At 43.4% G+C, this 18,993-nt stretch overlaps 1 protein-coding gene across 1 annotated transcript; it reads left to right on the top strand.

Annotated features, from left to right (window-relative positions):
* Positions 1-12,329: 12,329 nt before the first annotated feature.
* LOC109757793 (GDSL esterase/lipase WDL1) lies at positions 12,330-17,869 on the top strand. Its single transcript, XM_020316626.4, has 4 exons — positions 12,330-13,199; positions 16,560-16,637; positions 16,861-17,228; positions 17,325-17,869. Exons 1-4 carry the CDS (start codon positions 13,095-13,097, stop codon positions 17,536-17,538), a joined length of 765 nt encoding a protein of 254 aa, XP_020172215.1. The 5' UTR covers positions 12,330-13,094; the 3' UTR covers positions 17,539-17,869.
* The last annotated feature ends 1,124 nt before the right edge of the window (positions 17,870-18,993 follow it).

Here is an 18,993-nt window from a genome sequence, read left to right as displayed (position 1 = left end):
TACCATCCTGTAGCGACCCGACCCAAATGGATCAAGTCTCTGTGCTTAAGTGTCATCCCTGAATCGGTATGCTGACACACACAGTACTCGAGGATTTATAACAGAGGTAAATCACATGTATAAAGTAACGTAAATACTATTACCTCAATCCAAATAGCGGAAGTAACAAGGTTGTGGATTCCCATCAACACCAACGGCAAAGTTGAGTGTAGAAATCGTAACCCTAACGTATCACTTACTCGTCGTAAGATATCCTGCAACATGAAACGTTGCAGCCCGAAAACGGGTCAGTACATTGAATGTATTGGCAAATTCACACCATACAGAAATGATGAACAAAGACTATCACTACATGCATATATGGCTGGTGGAAAAGCTCTATGGTTATAATGTTTTTGCGAAAAGCCAATTTTTCCCTACTGCAAAGGAATAAATTTTATTTAACTATCATGGTGGTTGTTAAACATTGAGAAGGTACCTCCAACTCAATCCCAATTAAGTGTCATCATTAAACCCAACAAAATTAATTAGAGTAACATGATGAGATTCACATGATAATCCAAGAACTAGATACTCAAGATGTCCATAACCGGGGACACGGCTAATCATGATTAGTTTGTACACTCTGCAGAGGTTTGCGCACTTTTCCCACAAGACTCGACCTCCTCCGCTGGGATTCTCGCACTTCATGGTGTTTGAGAAACGGATGATCGAGGCACAGTCTTTCAGAAGCATTTACTCTCTACTCTGGGCAGACCGTTACACCTACAATCCCCCTACATCTGCTAGTCCACCTCTTCAAGAGCTCACACAACTTACTCAACTATGCCAGAGCCCATAATGGCTTGTGGCTGCACACGAAAGTTTCTAGCATGAATAATCTCATGATCCCTATGAGTCTGGGTGGCGGTCCTTAGGATGATCACACGGGTACTCCGGGATATCCAAAAATACAGGCAACACTGGGTTCTCCAGGTGCCTCAATCCACCCAGTTGTTTATTAAGGTAGCCACCTTAAGTTGAACCATTAATTAACAATCTCACATCTGTCATGGAAAATTCACTCAAACCCAATCCACGTCTACGAGCATAGCATAGCAATATAAGCAAACGTAGAAGTAACTCCCAAAGGTTTGATAATAAACAGGGCAATAGGTTCCTACCTCATCAACTACTTCCCAATACCCACAATTTAATTAGATCCTAATCATGCAATGTTTGAGGATTGATCTAATGCAATAAAACTGGGTAGTAAAAGGGATATGATCAAAGTGTTACTTGCCTGCAATGTTGATGAAGATGATTCGCACTCAACACTCTTGATAGATCAACTCGTCACACTCCGGTCAATCTATCACGAGCAAGCAATAGTAACCACACATAAGCAATCACTCAAAAGATCAAAAAGAACGAGGAAAACAATTCGGAAAACTTCAAAACCAAGCAAATAACTCTTGTAACATAAAACAATTTCTAACAGTACCAAAATTATGTGAATTTGGCCTTATCAGAAAGTTTAGGTCAAGAGCTTCGCTTTGCAAAAAGAATCAACTAAATCGGAGTTACGAAACTCAAGTTACGATCAAAAGAAGATTCAAATTCAAATCTGATCTAATTCAAATTTTAAAATCTTTCAAAAACATGTTTAAGTTGTTTTACTGGATAGAGGGGATCATAACGAAGACATGGGCGTTGGTTTCATTGGATTTGGATAAACGAGTAAAAAGTTGTAGACGTTTGAAAATCAGGGGCTAATCTGTAAATAAATTATTCACAGATGGGTCCCTGGCCAAAAATAACAGAAAAAGAAAAAAGGCTAAATAATGAACGTTCGTTTTCTAAACCTAACCAGCGAACGTTCTCTAAATAAATAAACTTAAACAAAACCGGTTTTATAAAAAAAACTAGGGTTTTTTTTACAATAAAAACCGTAGGAAACCGAGCGGTTTTGTACCGGTTCTCGCGGATTCGGCCGGCGGCGAGAAAAACCAACGGCGGTGGCGGCGGCGTTCTCCGGCGAGCGAGGCAGCTCCGGCGACGGCAGGCGGCGCGGGCGGCGGGGAGCGACGCGGGGCGCGGTGCAGCGGCAGCGGCGGCGAGATGCGGGAGCAGCGGCGGCGAGGAGAGAGAAGAGAGAGGGGGCCGGGGTGGCCCGGTATTTAAGGAGGAGGGGTGGCCTTGGGAGGCGTGGGGAAGGGGCAAGGCGGCGGCGGGCGCGGCTCGGACTCCGGCCGGAGTCCGGCTCGGCGACGGGGACGATGGCGGTGCGCGGAGCTGGGCCTTAGCCTGGCAAGAGCTGGGCCGGCCCAGTTCGGCGGAGGGAATTTTTTTTTTAAAACAAACAGAGAAATAAATAATAAAGGCAAAACAAAATGAAAATATTATATAGGCATATAATATATCAAAATTTTCAGAAAAAGATTTCCTACAACGTGAACATTTTTGTGAAGTCAAATAAAATCCTCACAAATTTAAATAAAGCAAAGAGTGCTACTGCCTTAATAAAATCCAATAAAAATCATTTTAAAAATACCAAAATGTTTTCAAATTTATTTCTCTCCAATTTTCTAATGTAGGGAATCATGTTACCCTATTTTCTGTATATTTTTATTTTGGAGAAAAATAATTTGAATAAACTCAAATAAGTCCAATATTGGAAAATAATTTCAATGGGACTTTGAATTTAATCCTTCGAAACTCCCAACTCCTATTTCATATGTTTTGAATAAGTCATTTTATCTTCTCTCGTGAAAATCATTGAGTTGCATAAAGTTTCAGAATTGGAAAATATTTTCAAATGAAATTCAAATATTTTCAACACCCCTTGTCACTTAAATAAATGGAAGAAGTCATGTCATCTTCTCTCCAGGGTTTTGTGGTGAAAAGAATTTGAATTCATGGAGATCATAAAAGCAAAATGAAAGTTTGGGAAAGTCCTTTTATTCCCTCTCATTTAACTTTCAAAAGATTTCGAATTCACTCACTTTCAGTCAATCAATCAAACAATCAATCCAATCTATTTGTTTATTATAACATTCCAAAATTTAGAATTTTGGGATGTTACAGAATATCTAGATGACATTAGGGTTTTGGTTGATGTGTATCTTAAGGTGTTATTTTAGTACGAACTCTAGGGATGTTTGTGACACTTATAGGAATAGCCCAATAGATCGATCAGAAAGAATAACTTTGAGGTGGTTTCGCACCCTACAATAATCTCTTCGTTTGTTCTCCGCTATTAGTGACTTTGGAGTGACTCTTTGTTGCACGTTGAGGGATTGTTATATGATCTAATTATGTTATCATTGTTGACAGAACTTGCACTAGTGAAAGTATGAATCCTAGGCCTTGTTTCCAAGCATTGCAGTACCGTTTTCGCTCACTTTCTTTACTAGTTACCTTGTTGTTTTTATATTTTCAGATTACAAACACCTTTATCTACCGTCCATATTACGCTTGTATCACCATCTCTTCGCCGAACTAGTGCACCTATACAATTTACCATTGTATTGGGTGTGTTGGGGACACAAGAGACTCTTTGTTATTTGTTGCAGGGTTGTTTGAGAGAGACCATCTTCATCCTACGCCTCCCACGGATTGATAAACCTTAGGTCATCCACTTGAGGGAAATTTGCTACTGTCCTACAAAACTCTGCGCTTGGAGGCCCAACACGAGTCTACAAGAAGAAGGTTACGTAGTAGAAATCAAGCTCTTTTCTGGCGTCGTTGCCAAGGAGGCTAGGTAAGCGGCACTCACATCCCGTCAACGAAGCTCTTTTCTGGCGCCGTTGCCGGGGAGGTTAGTGCTTGAAGGTATATCTTTAGATCTTGCAATTGAATGTTTTAGTTTCTTGTTTTATCACTAGTTTAGTCTATAAAAGAAAACTACAAAAAATGGAATTGAGGTTGCCTCATATGCTTCATTTTTTTAACGTCTTCCGTGAAAATGATGGAAAGGAAAATTGCGCTCAAGTGTTAGAAGAAGAAGTCTATAAAATGTTTGGCACTAAATCTTTGAATGATGAGCATGATTGCAATGTTGTTAGTTTGAATTCTTTGAATATCCATGATGCTAATGATATGCGAAGCCACAAGCTTGGGGATGCTATGTTTGATGAAGATGATATTTTTTGTCCCCCAAGTTTTGATGTGCAAATTTATTATGATGATAGCATGCCTCCTATTTATGATGATAATATTGATAAAAGTGGATTTGGAGAGGTCATGACTTTATTTAGTGATGATTCCACTATTTCGGAAGAGGTTCCAATTGATTATGAGAAAAAAGTTGCTATCTATGATGATTATCGTGATGACATGTATGCTATAAAGAATAATGATAACTATGAAACTTGTCATCATGATTTTAATTTTCAATTGGATTATGCCTCACATTATAGTTATTTCGTTGAGTTTATTCCCACTATTCCGAATGAGAAGAATTTTGCTTATGTGGAGAGTAGTAAAATTTCTATGCTTGTGCATCATGAAAATAATGCTTTATGTGATATTTATATTGTTGAATTCATTCATGATGCCACTGAAAATTATTATGAGAGAGGAACATATGCTTTTACATATCTCAATAATATGAAGTTTCCTCTCTATGTGTTGAAACTTTTGAAGTCATGCTTGTTTTGCCTTCCTATGCTAGTTGATTCTTGTTTCCATAAGTTGTTTGCTCAAAAAAATCCCTATGCATAGGAAGTGGGTTAGACTTAAATGTGCTTGCCACATATGTTTCAAGATGCTCTCTTTGTGTTTCAATTCTTTACTTTTATGCGAGCATCATTGAAATCATCATGCCTAGCTAGAAAGGCATTAAAGAAAAGCACTTGTTGGGAGACAACCCAATATTTAGCCCTACTGTTTTTACATGTTCACATGATTACTGTAGTAATCATGTTTTATAGCTTTTGTTTCACAAGTGCCAAGTAAAGCCTTTGGGATAGTATGGATGATAGTGGACTTGATTCTATGCAAAAACAGAAACTTTTGCTCCCAGTCTAGGAATTTTTAAAATTCACTGGAAAGTGCTTTTGACCTGAAGTTTTTACACAATATTGATATACAAATTTTCTAGATTGTACTAAATTTTCAGAATTTTTGGAGTTACAGAAGTATGATTTCAGTTCAGATCTTTACAGACTGTTCTGTTTTTGACAGATTTTGTTTTCGATGCATAGTTTGCTTGTTTTCTAGTTTCTATGGCTTATATTACTTAATATAAATTGTAGAAATGATAGGGTACAGTAGGCATCATGTGAGAAAAATTATGAATCGTGTATTGACAGTACCAAAGTGAATGATTTGTTTTATTATACTAACGGAGCTTACGAGTTTTCTGTTGAGTTTTGTGTTGTGAAGTTTTCAAGTTTTGGGTGAAGTTTTGATGGAGTACAGAATAAAGAGTGGAAAGAGCCTAAGCTTGGGGATTCCTAAGGCACCCCAAGGTAATATTCAAGGACAACCAAGAGCCTAAGCTTGGGGACGCCCCGGATGGCATCCCCTCTTTCGTCTTCGTCCATCGGTAAATTTACTTGGAGCTATATTTTTATTCACCAGATGATATGTGTTTTGCTTGGAGCATCATTTTCTTTTATTGGGATTTGCTTTATGGTATTTAGAGTAATTTTTACATCTTTTAGTTCAATAAAAAGTTCAAGTATAGCCTTCACCATGCTTATTTTTCAAGTCTATATGTTGCTGTTTAAAAACAGAAAGTTTGCTGTTATGTTTTGAATATTTGTAAATAGTCAGAACATGATAAAATCTTGAAATTTTTACACAATGAGTAACAACAATTTTTTTACAGTGTGGTAATTTTTCATAATTTTGGAGTTAGGGAAGTATGATTCCTCTTGCATTCTTTACAGACTTTTCTGTTTAGACAGATTGTTGTTATGTTTGCATTGTTTGCATATGTTTGCTTGTTTAATGATTCTATTTGAGGATAGGACTATTAAATATGCAGAGGCATTTAGTATGCAATGTCAAATAATAATTTTAGTGATTTTCTATAGTAGAGAATGATAAGGTTTATGTGTTGATTTATACTAACTTATCTCATGAGTTCTTGTTGAGTTTTGTGTGGATGAAGTTTTTAAGATTTAGGAAAACCGCGATATGAAAGGAATTAATGAGACACAAAAGCTCTAGCTTGGGGATGCCCAAGGCATCCCTAGTCAATATTTCAAGAAGTCTCAAGCATCTAGGCTTGGGGATGCCCCGGTTGGCATCCCACCTTTCTTCTTCAACAACTATCGGTCAGTTTTGGTTGAACCTAAGTTTTTGCTTCTTCACATGATATGTGATATCCTTGCAATGTCATTTTATTTTGTTTTGCTTGCTGTTTGAATAAAGTACTTAAGATCTAAAATTTTATTTATGAGAAGGAGTCTTCACATAGTTATATAATTATTCAACTACTCATTGATCTTCACTTATATCTCTTGGAGTAGTTTGTCATTTGATCTAGTGCTTCACCTATATCTTTTTAGAGCACATCAGTAGTTTTATCTTGAAGAAATTGTTAAACTCTCATGCTTCACTTATATTATTTTGAAAGTCTCTCTAAACAATGTGGTAATTTGCTTTGGTTATGAATTTAGTCCTAATATGATAGGCATCCAAGAGGGGTATAATAAAAACTTTCATATAAAGTGCATTGGATACTATGAGAAGTTTGATTCCTTGTGATTGTTTTGAGATATAAAGATGGTGATATTAGAGTCATGCTTGTGAGTAATTGTGGATTGTAGAAATACTTGTGTTAAAGTTTGTGATTCCCGTAGCATGCACGTATGGTGAACCGTTATGTGATGAAGTCGGAGCCTGATTTATTTATTGATTGTCTTCCTTATGAGTGGCGGTCGAGGACGAGCGATGGTCTTTTCCTACCAATCTATCCCCCTAGGAGCATGTGTGTAGTACTTTGTTTTGATGAGTAATAGATTTTTGCAATAAGTATGTGAGTTCTTTATGACTAATGTTGAGTCCATGGATTATACGCACTCTCACCCTTCCACCATTGCTAGCCTCTCTAGTACCATGCAACTTTCGCCGGTACCATACACCCACCATATACCTTCCTCAAAACAGCCACCATGCCTACCTATTATGGCATTTCCATAGCCATTCTGAGATATATTGCCATGCAACTTTCCACCATTCCGTTTATTATGACATGCTTCATCATTGTCATATTGCTTTGCATGATCATGTAGTTGACATCGTATTTGTGGCAAAGCCACCATTCATAACTCTTTCATACATGTCACTCTTGATTCATTGCACATCCCGATACACCGCTGGAGGCATTCATATAGAGCCATATTTTGTTCGAAGTATCGAGTTGTAAGTAAATAAAAGTGTGATGATCTTCATTATTAGAGCATTGTCCCATGTGAGGAAAGGATGATGGAGACTATGAATCCCCCACAAGTCGGGATGAGACTCCGGACAAAAAAGAAGAGGCCAAAAAAAGAGAGAAGGCCCAAAAAACAAAAAACAAAAAATGAGAGAAAAGAGAGAAGGGGCAATGCTACTATCCTTTACCACACTTGTGCTTCAAAGTAGCACCATGATCTTCATGATAGAGAGTCTCCTATGTTGTCATTTTCATATACTAGTGGGAATTTTTCATTAGAACTTGGCTTCTATATTCCAATGATGGGCTTCCTCAAATTGCCCTAGGTCTTCGTGAGCAAGCGAGTTGGATGCACACCCACTTAGTTTCTTTTTGAGCTTCATAAACTTATAGCTCTAGTGCATCTGTTGCATGGCAATCCCTACTCACTCACATTGATATCTATTAATGGGCATCTCCATAGCCCGTTGATACGCCTAGTTGATGTGAGACTATCTCCTTCTTTTTGTCTTCTCCACAACCACCATATTCTATTCCACCTATAGTGCTATGTCCATGGCTCACGCTCATGTATTGCGTGAAAGTTGAAAAAGTTTGAGAACATCAAAAGTATAAAACAATTGCTTGGCTTGTCATCGGGGTTGTGCATGATTTGAATATTTTGTGTGATGAAGATGGAGCATAGCCAGACTATATGATTTTGTAGGGATAACTTTCTTTGGCCATGTTATTTTGAGAAGACATAATTGCTTTATTAGTATGCTTGAAGTATTATCGTTTTTATGTCAATATTAAACTTTTGTTTTGAATCTTATGGATCTGAACATTCATGCCACAATAAAGAAAAATTACATGGATAAATATGTTAGATAGCATGCCACATCAAAAATTCTGTTTTTATCATTTACCTACTCGAGGACGAGCAGGAATTAAGCTTGGGGATGCTTGATATGTCTCCAACGTATCTATAATTTTTTATTGTTCCATGCTATTATATTATCTATCTTGGATGTTTTATATGCATTTATATGCTATTTTATATGATTTTTGGGACTAACCTATTAACCTAGAGCCCAAGTTTATGTTTTTTCCTTGTTTTTGAGTTTCGCAGAAAAGGAATATCAAACGGAGTCCAATTGAGCTGAAAATTTACGGTGATTTTTTATGGACCATAAGAAGTCCCCGAAGCAAAAGAGTTGGGCCAGAAGAGCCACGAGGCCTCCAAAAGGGTTGAGGGCGTGCCCTACCCCCCTAGGGGCGCCCTCCGGTCTTGTGGGCTCCTCATGGACCCCCCTGACTTTTTCTCGACGCCAAAAATTCCTATAAATATAGAAACCCCCGGAAATAAACCTAGGTCGGGAGTTCCGCCGCCGCAAGCCTCTGTAGCCACGAAAAACCAATCGAGAGCCCGTTCCGGCACCCTGCCGAAGGGGGAAATCATCACCGGTGGTCATCTTCATCATCCCGGCACTCTCCATGACGAGGAGGGAGTAGTTCACCCTCGGGGCTGAGGGTATGTACCAGTAGCTATGTGTTTGATCTCTCTCTCTCTCTCACTCGTGTTCTTGATTTGGCACGATCTTGATGTACCGCGAGCTTTGCTATTATAGTTGGATCTTATGATGTTTCTACCCCTCTACCTTCTTTTAATGGATTGAGTTTTCCCTTTGAAGTTATCTTATCGGATTGAGTATTTAAGGATTTAAGAACACTTGATGTATGTCTTGTATATGCTTATCTGTGGTGACAATGGGATATTCACGTGATACACTTGATGTATGTTTTGGTGATCAACTTGCGGGTTCTGTGACCTTGCGAACTTATGCATAGGGGTTGGCACACGTTTTTGTCTTGACTCTCCGGTAGAAACTTTGGGGCACTCTTTGAAGTTCTTTGTGTTGGTTTGAATAGATGAATCTGAAATTGTGTGATGCATATAATATAATCAAACCCGCAGATACTTGTGGTGACATTGGAGTATCTAGGTGACATTAGGGTTTTTGTTCATGTGTATCTTAAGGTGTTATTTTAGTACGAACTCTAGGGTTGTTTGTGACACTTATAGGAATAGCCCAATAGATCGATCAGAAAGAATAACTTTGAGGTGGTTTCGTACCCTACAATAATCTCTTCGTTTGTTCTCCGCTACTAGTGACTTTGGAGTGACTCTTTGTTGCGCGTTGAGGGATTGTTATATGATCTAATTATGTTATCATTGTTGAGAGAACTTGCACTAGTGAAAGTATGAACCCTAGGCCTTGTATCCAAGCATTGCAATACTGTTTTCGCTCACTTTCTTTACTAGTTACCTTGCTGTTTTTATATTTCCAGATTACAAAAACCTTTATCTACCGTCCATATTACGCTTGTATCACCATCTCTTTGCCGAACTAGTGCACCTATACAATTTACCATTGTATTGGGTGTGTTGGGGACACAATAGACTCTTTGTTATTTGGTTGCAGTGTTGTTTGAGAGATACCACCTTCATCCTACGCCTCCCACGGATTGATAAACCTTAGGTCATCCACTTGAGGGAAATTTGCTACTGTCCTACAAAACTCTGCGCTTGGAGGCCCAACACGAGTGTACAAGAGGAAGGTTGCGTACTAGACATCAGCGCCTCCTGGGGGGCGTCGTGTGAGCTTGTGGGGCGCCACCCAGCAAGCCTGCGGTACCCCCTTCTGCTATAAGGTGCCCTAGAAAAAATTGGAAGAAGACTTTCGGGAGGAAGCGTCGGTGTCTCGAGGCGGAACCTAGGTAGGGGCACTTTAACTCTCCGGCGGAGCGATTCTGCCAGGGATACTTCCCTCTGAGAGGGGAGAATCGAATCCATCGACATCACCAACTATCCTCTCACCATGGGAGGATCAATCTTCATCAACATCTTCACCAGCACCATCTCCTCTCAAACCCTAGTTCATCTCCTATATTCAATCTTTGTCCCAAAACCTCAGATTGGTACATGTGGGTTGCTAGTAGTGTTGATTTCATCTTGTAGTTGATGCTAGTTGGTTTATTTGGTGGAAGATTATATGTTCAGATCCTTACTCATATACAATACCCCTCTGATCTCGAACATGAATATGATTTGTGAGTAGTTACTTTTGTTCTTGAGGACATGGAAGAAGTCATGTTATAAGTAATCATGTGAAGTTGGTATTCGTTCAATATTTTGATGATACGTATGTTGTTCTTCCTCTAGTGGTGTTGTGTGAACATCGACTACATGATACTTCACCATGTTTAGGCTTAGCATAAGGTATTGGCATGTAATAAGTAGATGATGGGTTGCGCGAGTGACAGAAGCTTAAACCTAGTTTATGAGTTATGCTGTAAGGGGCTGATTTGGATCCATATGTTTAATGCTATAGTTAGATTTATCTTAATTCTTCTTTCGTAGTTGCGGATACCTGCGAGAGGGGGTAATCATAAGATGGTTGCTTGTTCAAGTAAGAATAACACCCTAGCATCGGTCCACCTACATATCAAATTATTAAAGTAATGAACACGAATCAACTAAACATGATGATCGTGACTAGATGAGAATTCACATATGTCCTCGAAAACGCTTTGCTTTATATATACGAGAACTTTTCGGCTTGCCCTTTGCTATAAAAAGGATTGGGTCACCTTGCTGCACCTTTGTTACTATCGCTATTTGTTACTCGTTGCGAACTACCTTGCTACAAAACTATCGGTTACCACCACTTTTAGTACTTGCAGAGAATACCTTCCTGAAAATCTCTTGTCTTTTTCTTCTGCTCTTCGTTGGGTTTAACACTCTTACTTATCGAAAGGACTATGATCGATCCCCTATGCTTGTGGGTCATCAGGAGTCTAGCAGCTAACTCTGACATCCTTTCGAAGATCCAACCGTTTAGATTGTGTGGAATTTGTCGTGTTTGCAACTCCTCCAAATTTGAGGTCGGTCAGATGATTCACACTCCGAGAAACGTCTGAGAAGTGCATCAATTTGTGAATTGTTTTACGCGAAAACAAGTTCGACCCGAGTTCATCTTTCTTTCTTTTTTGTGAGAAAACTTCCAATCTATTCATCTTCAATCATGGCAATACAACGAACACCAGAAATAATAAAAATTACATCCAGATACGTAGACCACCTAGCGACGACCACAAGCACTGAAGTGAGCCGAAGGCGCGCCGCCGTCATCGGCCCTCCCTCGCTAGAGCCGGGTAAAATTGTTGTAGTAGACAGTCGGGAAGTCGTCGTGCTAAGGTCCCATAGGACCAGCACAGCAGAACAGCAGTAGCCGCTGATGAAGAGTAGCGTAGATCAAAGGATCCAACCTAAAGAAACACAAAGGTAGATGGACTACGACCAGATCCGAGCAAATCCATCAAGGATAGATCTGCCGGAGACACACCTCCACACGCCCACCGACGATGCTAGACACACTACCGAAACGGGGACTAGGCAGGGAGAAACTTATTCCATCTACAGGGAGCCGCCGTCGTCTCGTCTTCCTGAGCAAAACACAAACCCTAACAAAAGTTGAAGAAACATCCAATAACGGAACCCTCCCGCTGGCAAGAGTCGGGATCCACCGCGCCGCCATGGCTCTAAGGCCAGCGAAAACGAGGCGGACTGGGGGCGGCGGCGGCGGAAGGCAAAGGAACGCTAAGCTTTTCTCAGGAAGGAGGTGTTGCTCTTTTTTTCCTTTTCGAGTTCATCTTTCTTCGTGTACGGGCTAATAAACGACGATTTTTTTGGGGGGTCGTGTGATTCATGTACGGGCTAATAAACGCAAGATGGAGGAAAGGTGCCACTGGGCAAGACTACAGTATAAATCATCTCTAACATACATTTTATAAAGCATTTGTTGTTAGTTATACAACTGGTCAATGTGTAACCTAAAATACCAGAGGGGCCGATAAATAAACCCAGAGTGAGAAAGTAGGTATTTGTACAACCGCCAACGAACTCGGCCTTTTTTCTACGGGTTGGGTGCCATTTCTAGTAATACTAAATCGCGATGCTGTAGCAAACACTCAAAGCTGTAGTCGTCAGATGCGGATGCATCCTCTGATAGGCGCCATAAATGGCGGAATCAATGAATTACGAGAGAGTGAGCATGCAGAGGATGGTGGGAGGAGGCAGGCAAGTAAATGATCTTGCAGCTGCAACTGCTCGTGTGTTTCGCAATTGAATGGTGACGAAGCGACGGGCCGGTATGACCTGACATAGATGCATGGCCATGGCCACAGCCACAGCCAGAGCTAGGAGCAAAGTGGTTGGAGAGATGGAGGCGACGAATTGAATGGTCTGCCCACGTACGCACAGTCCTGCGTGTACTGATCGAAAGCACGTATGGCCATCACGTTAGAGAGGTGGATTAGTAGCAGGAGTTATGCACGCACACGCACTGCAGTGGTCAGAGTCTTGATGGGATGGGATTATTAGGGAGGCCGCCAATCAGAGTTTTTGATTCGGGCATGGTGGGCCGTGAGTTGGTACAATCCACCTACAAATCTCAGCACGCTGCTCCTCCTTTCTCTTCGTCCTTTATTAATTGGACCGTACTATGCTCCACCGGCACTACTAGAACGGTGGTAGTGCTCCACGGCCAAAACACTACTAGTAGGAGACAGGGAGGGAGGCCTCCACCGTCTAATTGTTTCTTTCCGGCCGTCCAGCGCCGGCAGGCAGCGAAGCTAGGGCAGATCGATCGAATCAACAGCCGCGCGCCGGCCGCCGGACAAGATGACGGGTCGCCCGGTGTTCGTGCTCTTCGGCTCCTCCATCGTACAGTACAGCTTCAGCAACGGCGGATGGGGAGCTACCCTCGCCGACGTCTACGCCCGCAAGGTACCACCGCCCCGCCCCGCCCTAACATTAATTAATTATCCCTCCCCTTAATTTCTCTTTACCCTCCTGTTGCCGTGTGATGTAATTCCAGGTGTGATTGCGGCTTACCTCACATCACACTCACACTCAGTCATTCGACCTAACCTAGATGCATGATTATCAGATCACTCGTCATATGCATCTGCAACTACATCCTTCCGTCCAATTTAACTTTATTAATCACGCACTGCCAGTAAAAAAAAATTCCCTAACTCTGACAACCAAAACTTTTAATTTTCGATTCACCATATTAGTGTAAAATTCTAGCAGAGTGGCCCCCTACCATTTGCGCGGATATCTGTTGTTCTTGTTGATCTTTTTTTTCCCTCTCGATTAATGTGAGATTTGCAGGATTTCTTGATTTTTTTTTTCTCGAATACGCACGAGTGTGCGTATCATCTATTAAGAGAAGAAGGGGAAAAGAACCCCAAAATAGTTTACAGGGCACGGCTACATGACACCCACGTCAACTCCACCTAACTCTACCCGGCACACTATGTGACTACTCGCCCTGCGCCCGCCTTAGAGCTGCCTCGATGCCCTGGTGCATATCGTCATCGCCGCGGAGCAGTCCCGCGTCTTTCCATAGCACGTATTCGCTAGCGATTTTCCTCAACAAGTCTCCAAGACATGGAGTCCTGCCATTGAACACAACTTCGTTCCGGTGCTTCCACACCTCCTAGAGGACTAGCAAGCAAGTCGCACGCCGAGGCCTTGCTCGCTTCTTGGTCAGCCTGTCCAGCCCGCTGCGCACGTACCAGTCCGATAGCGTCTCTTCCTGGCGAGGCTCAGCATGCCCCATGCCCAGCGCGGGCAGGACTTGAGTCCACACTTGTCAGACGAAAACGCAGTGCAGAAGCAGGTGGTTTATCGTTTCATCATGTTGATCGCACAACGGGCATGCGTCCTGGTGTGGCAATCCCCGCCTTGCCAGTCGGTCCGAGGTCCAGCACCTCTCCTTAGTGGCTAGCCAGGAAAAGAACCTGCATCTGAGCGGCGCTCGCGAGTCCCACGAGAGCGAAGCCGTGGGTGAAACCTGGAGCCCCCAAAACTTGGCCTGGTAGGCCGAGCTGGCCGAGAATTGCCCCTCCTTGCTCCAGGCCCAGGTAATAGCGTCGTTGTCGTGCTCGTTCAGGCGGGTGGCCGCCACCGCGGGCCATAGGGACAAGAATTGCTCCAAGGTGGTGTGGTCGATGGCCGGCCCGAGGTCACGCGCCCAAGCATCTGAGGCTATGGCTTCGTAGACGGTTCTAGATTTCTTCACACGCGCCGGGATGCGGTCATAGAGACGTGCCGGGATGCGGTCATAGAGACGCGCCGGGATGCTGTCATAGTACTCGTCTACCGCGTTTGCGATCTCCTCCTGATTCGTGAACGTCTGCCCGTTGTGTTGCAAGGAGAGGATGGCATTCTTACGTTGGCAATGACAGGCCTGACGATGGAAGTATGCGGTGTTGGCCTCGCCATCTCTGAGCTGCAGCAACTCGATCTTTGCCTTGCTATTGTCCTCTGCAACGACGCCAGCCCGAGTAGCTTCCGCTTGAGCAGTCTGCGCAAGGCGTGCTCGTCCAGGGAGAGAGCCCTGGAGTCCATGGCCTCATCAAGCCGAGCAATGACCTCAAGGGCAATGAGGTTCTACATCCTGACATTTCCACCACCGATCGCTCCAACGTTGCAGTGCTTTGGCCGTGGCTCGCAATTTGTTATCCAAGGTTAGGAAGGCATTATCGTGCAGGGGGACCGACTGCCAAGCCGTTTCCACCGTCTCGTGGAACCCATCGGCCTTGGGCCAGAACGCCTCAAAGCGGAATCGCCTCCCCATCATGATATCGGCGTTGAGGTCAAGCAGGAGGGGGCAATGATCAGAGACTGCAGATCCCAGGGCGGTCAGGAGGCAAGTCGGGTAGAGATCTTCCCAGCAGCTCGTGGCAAAAACGTGATCAATCTTTTCTAAGGTCGGCCTGAGCCTCTCATTCGACCAAGTGAATTTTCTCCCGTTCGGATACAGCTCTCGCAGCTCTAACCTGTTAAGCTTGGCACGGAAGCGGGCCATCATGCGGTGGTTCACGGCGCTGTTGTTCTTGTCCTCCGGGTCTACCAAGAGATTGAAATCTCCAGCAACTATCCATGGGCCTGCATGAAGATCCCGGATATCAACCAGCTCTTGTAGGAAAGCGATCTTATCCTCGTTGCTTTGAGGCCCATATACTCCCGTAAGCCACCATTGGCCTCCACTTGCCGGCCGGACCAGCCCCGTGAGCGTGTTCGTAGTGCGATGAGGATTCGAAACTGATGCCATGGTGGCATCCCAAGCAAGCAAAATTCCCCCACGGGTTCCCACAGCAGGAAGGTACTCGAAATTCTCAAATCTATTACCCAGACAGGATTTCTTGATTAATGTGTTCCTTGAATGTCACTTGTTATTCATGGATATGTAGATCGATTATATTTTGCAAATTTATACTAACAAACAATATAACTAGTGACAGCGTCCAAAATGCATATAATTTTGGATAGACCAAGCAAGTACTCCTATCTTGTGCACCTGCCTATGTGATATGTTTGCTTTGTCTCTTTTCAATAGAATATTTCCATCGTTCCTTTTTACACAACACACTGAGCGGGATACTTTTAAGGTAGGTTATGACATCGTTTTAAAAGTGCGCACCACTGGAATACAGTATCCCTACTATATTTTTGTTGTTGTGACTTGCTGTAGGCCTACAATTTTAACCTACATTTTATTTTTCTTGTTCAGCAAACCCGTTAATCAGAACATTTAGAATTTATATGAAACTGACGCAAAATAAAAATGGGAAATGTATAGAGCGAATGACAGTGAATTTTTCCCAGGCGCAACATGCAGCTGGCCGTCAGATCCGACAATAGGCTGAGTGCAGACACGGGACGGTCTGCATGCTTGGATCGACTGATGGCCCTGAATGCGTTGCGCCTCCATGACAAGGCGCGAAAGCTCGCGCTGAATCGACATCCAAGAAAAATAGACTGTTCCAATGTTTTGCAAAACACTTCGGGCTATTTTTACAGATTGTGTCTTAGTATTGTCAAATATGTATAACACTTAGATTAGAGAAAATGCAAGAAATATATGATAATTAAATACTACTTGTACTCTTTTGACGGAAAATCAAATACTCATGTCAATAAGGCATTTTTAAGAAACACTTGCGAAAACAGAGCAGAAGCAGGATCATAGACCAAATCAAAGTATATCAGCTCTTTAATTTGGACACTATCATGAACCAATGCTAAGAACAATCCGGTTGACTGATGTGTGTGTGTGTATTCAACTCGTTCCAGGCTGATATTGTTCTCAGAGGATATATTGCATGGAACTCAAGGCGAGCACTTCAAGTCATTACCAAAATTTTCCCCAAGGTCCGATGCTCTCTTCAGACCAGCTAGTTAATCCTACATTTTTTTTATATCATCTCTGCTCTCTTTTTTCGAAAAGGGGATAACCCTGGCCTCTCCATCATATGATGCACACAGCCATTTTATATCATCTCTGCTGACTAGATAATTCTAACTTGAGGAGTACTCTTTTTTTCTGATATAACATAACTGTTGATTGGCTGCAACTCTTGTTTGTTTTAATTAGGATTCAGCAGTGCAGCCTAGCTTGGTTGTAGTTTACTTTGGTGGCAATGATTCGATTGCTCCGCACCCTTCCGGGCTTGGACCTCATGTGCCACTTGAGGAGTACATGGACAACATGAGGAAGATAGGAGAGCACCTCAAGAGCCTGTCCAACAAGACTCGTGTGATCTTTCTGAGCTGCCCGCCGCTCAACGAGGAGCTGCTCAAAAAATCAACCAGCACTGCACTCAGCGAGATTGTGCGGACCAACGAAACCTGCCGTCTCTACTCTGAAGCATGTATATCTGTATCGAAAGAGATGGACATCAAGGTGGTCGATCTTTGGAACGCCATGCAGAAACGAGAGGACTGGGCCACAGCATGCTTTACGTGAGTTTGGAATCCATTTTTCTAGCTTGTTCCTTCTCTCTTGTTTACAATTATCTGAAGAGAAGAATCAAGTAAGCAATGACTCTGAATTTGTAGGGACGGGTTGCATTTGTCGGAAGAGGGGAGCAATATAGTTGTGGAAGAGATCCTGAGGATCCTCAAGGAGGCGGAATGGGATCCATGCCTACACTGGAAGGCGATGCCGACCGAGTTCGGGGAGGACTCGCCCTACGACCTTGTCGCCTCCAGCGGCAAATCGACCATCAACCCATCCGAGTGGACTTTCCACAGGAAAAGATCATGGGAATGAACGGATCGCCAGGACATGTGTGAGATCGAGCAGCTGCACGTGATATTTTGCGCCGGTGCTCTTCGGTCGCTTTGTGTTATTCATCTGATGGAAGAACGTGATAAGATGTTTCTGAATTGCAAGGGTCCATCGAGTCGTAGAATTAATAATGGACATGTTTGAGTTGAACAAACGTTGAGCTAAGTTGGGGGTGGATGGATCGCTGATGTATACCGGCCTCAAAGATGTAGTGTTCTACGTTTCCTAGTATGAATTGAGCATGCATGATCATCTAGCGACATGTTTGGATCAATGCTGGAATTTCGTGGCAATGGATTCGATTGTATACTCATCAGTTGCCTAGCTGCATCAATCGATGCAAAGGCTGGAGTTATCCTCCTATTTACCAGTTTTGTCCTCTGATTTATTTATTTGACAAGGAACACCGTGCATTCTATTCAACTAGCGGACGCTGCTAAATCGCCGGCCACAGCACCAATTACATCAGAGGGCAAATCAGTGAGCCAAACAGCCACAGCACCAGTTACATCAGAGGGCAAATCAATGAGCCAAACACGTTGACTTCTTGATTCAATCCTCGCACCATGCGTAGCTAATAAATGTGCAGGCACATTACATTCACGGGGATTGAACTCAAACCTTGATGCAGCTTGGAGCTCGCCGGGCGGCGTGGGTTGGGCAGTGGCCCGGCGGCCTGCTGCTCCGGCCGTGGGTGTCTCCACGGCAGCTTGGCAGGCCGGCTGTCGCGTCGGCTGGCATGTTCCGGCGTCGGCTCGTCCGCAGGCGGCTTGTGTCGGCCTTCGATCCCTCTCCTTGTCGTGTGGGCGCTACTTTCGTCGAAGGGTTGGCCCTCTTCCAGTTGTGGTCCATCGCTCGTTCGCGTCCGGTGTTGCAGGACTGAGCTCGTCTCGCGCCTGGCAGTAGGAATGGTCAATGGAGGCCGGTTTTGGCCGACCTTTTGGGTCCCCGCGCTTGGGGGCCCCAGGGGTGCGAAAGGCAGGGCCTTTCCGCTCGTCTCTTTGATTGGGGTAGCGGCGGGTCTCGAGTGAGGTGGTGTCAAAGTATTGGATGCCGGGGCGGCGGCCCTGGTGGTGGTAGCGCGGTGCTCATGGGCAGAGCCCGTGGCTCGGTGCTGCCCAGTGGCCATGGCCGTGTGAGCGGCATGGTAGGGGTGTGTGGCGTTCGGTGACGGTGAGTGTTGCCCGGGGTGAAATTTTGTTCTATCTTCGGACGGACCGGCGGCAGCGAAGCTCGTTCCCTTCTTCAAGGCGTTGTCGCGGCTCTCATTTTCCGTCGTGTTGCTCCAGGGGAAACTCTGATCCTCGGATCGGGCGGTGGCGGCGCCCCGATTGAAGGAAATATGCCCTAGAGGCAATAATAAAGTATTATATATTTCCTTATATCATGATAAATGTTTATTATTCATGCTAGAATTGTATTAACCGGAAACATAAT

This window comes from Aegilops tauschii, chromosome 4 (genome assembly GCF_002575655.3).
Source record: "Aegilops tauschii subsp. strangulata cultivar AL8/78 chromosome 4, Aet v6.0, whole genome shotgun sequence".
NCBI classification, from domain to species: domain Eukaryota; kingdom Viridiplantae; phylum Streptophyta; class Magnoliopsida; order Poales; family Poaceae; genus Aegilops; species Aegilops tauschii.
This window is presented reverse-complemented; position numbering and strand designations above follow the sequence as displayed.

Bases quoted from the DNA above. Each gene is read 5' to 3' on its own strand.
- LOC109757793 (XM_020316626.4), top strand. From the start codon at position 13,095: ATGACGGGTCGCCCGGTGTTCGTGCTCTTCGGCTCCTCCATCGTACAG. The intron at 16,638-16,860 runs GTCCGATGCTCT...TGTTTTAATTAG, and splicing joins TTACCAAAATTTTCCCCAAG to GATTCAGCAGTGCAGCCTAG. The intron at 17,229-17,324 runs GTGAGTTTGGAA...CTGAATTTGTAG, and splicing joins TGGGCCACAGCATGCTTTAC to GGACGGGTTGCATTTGTCGG.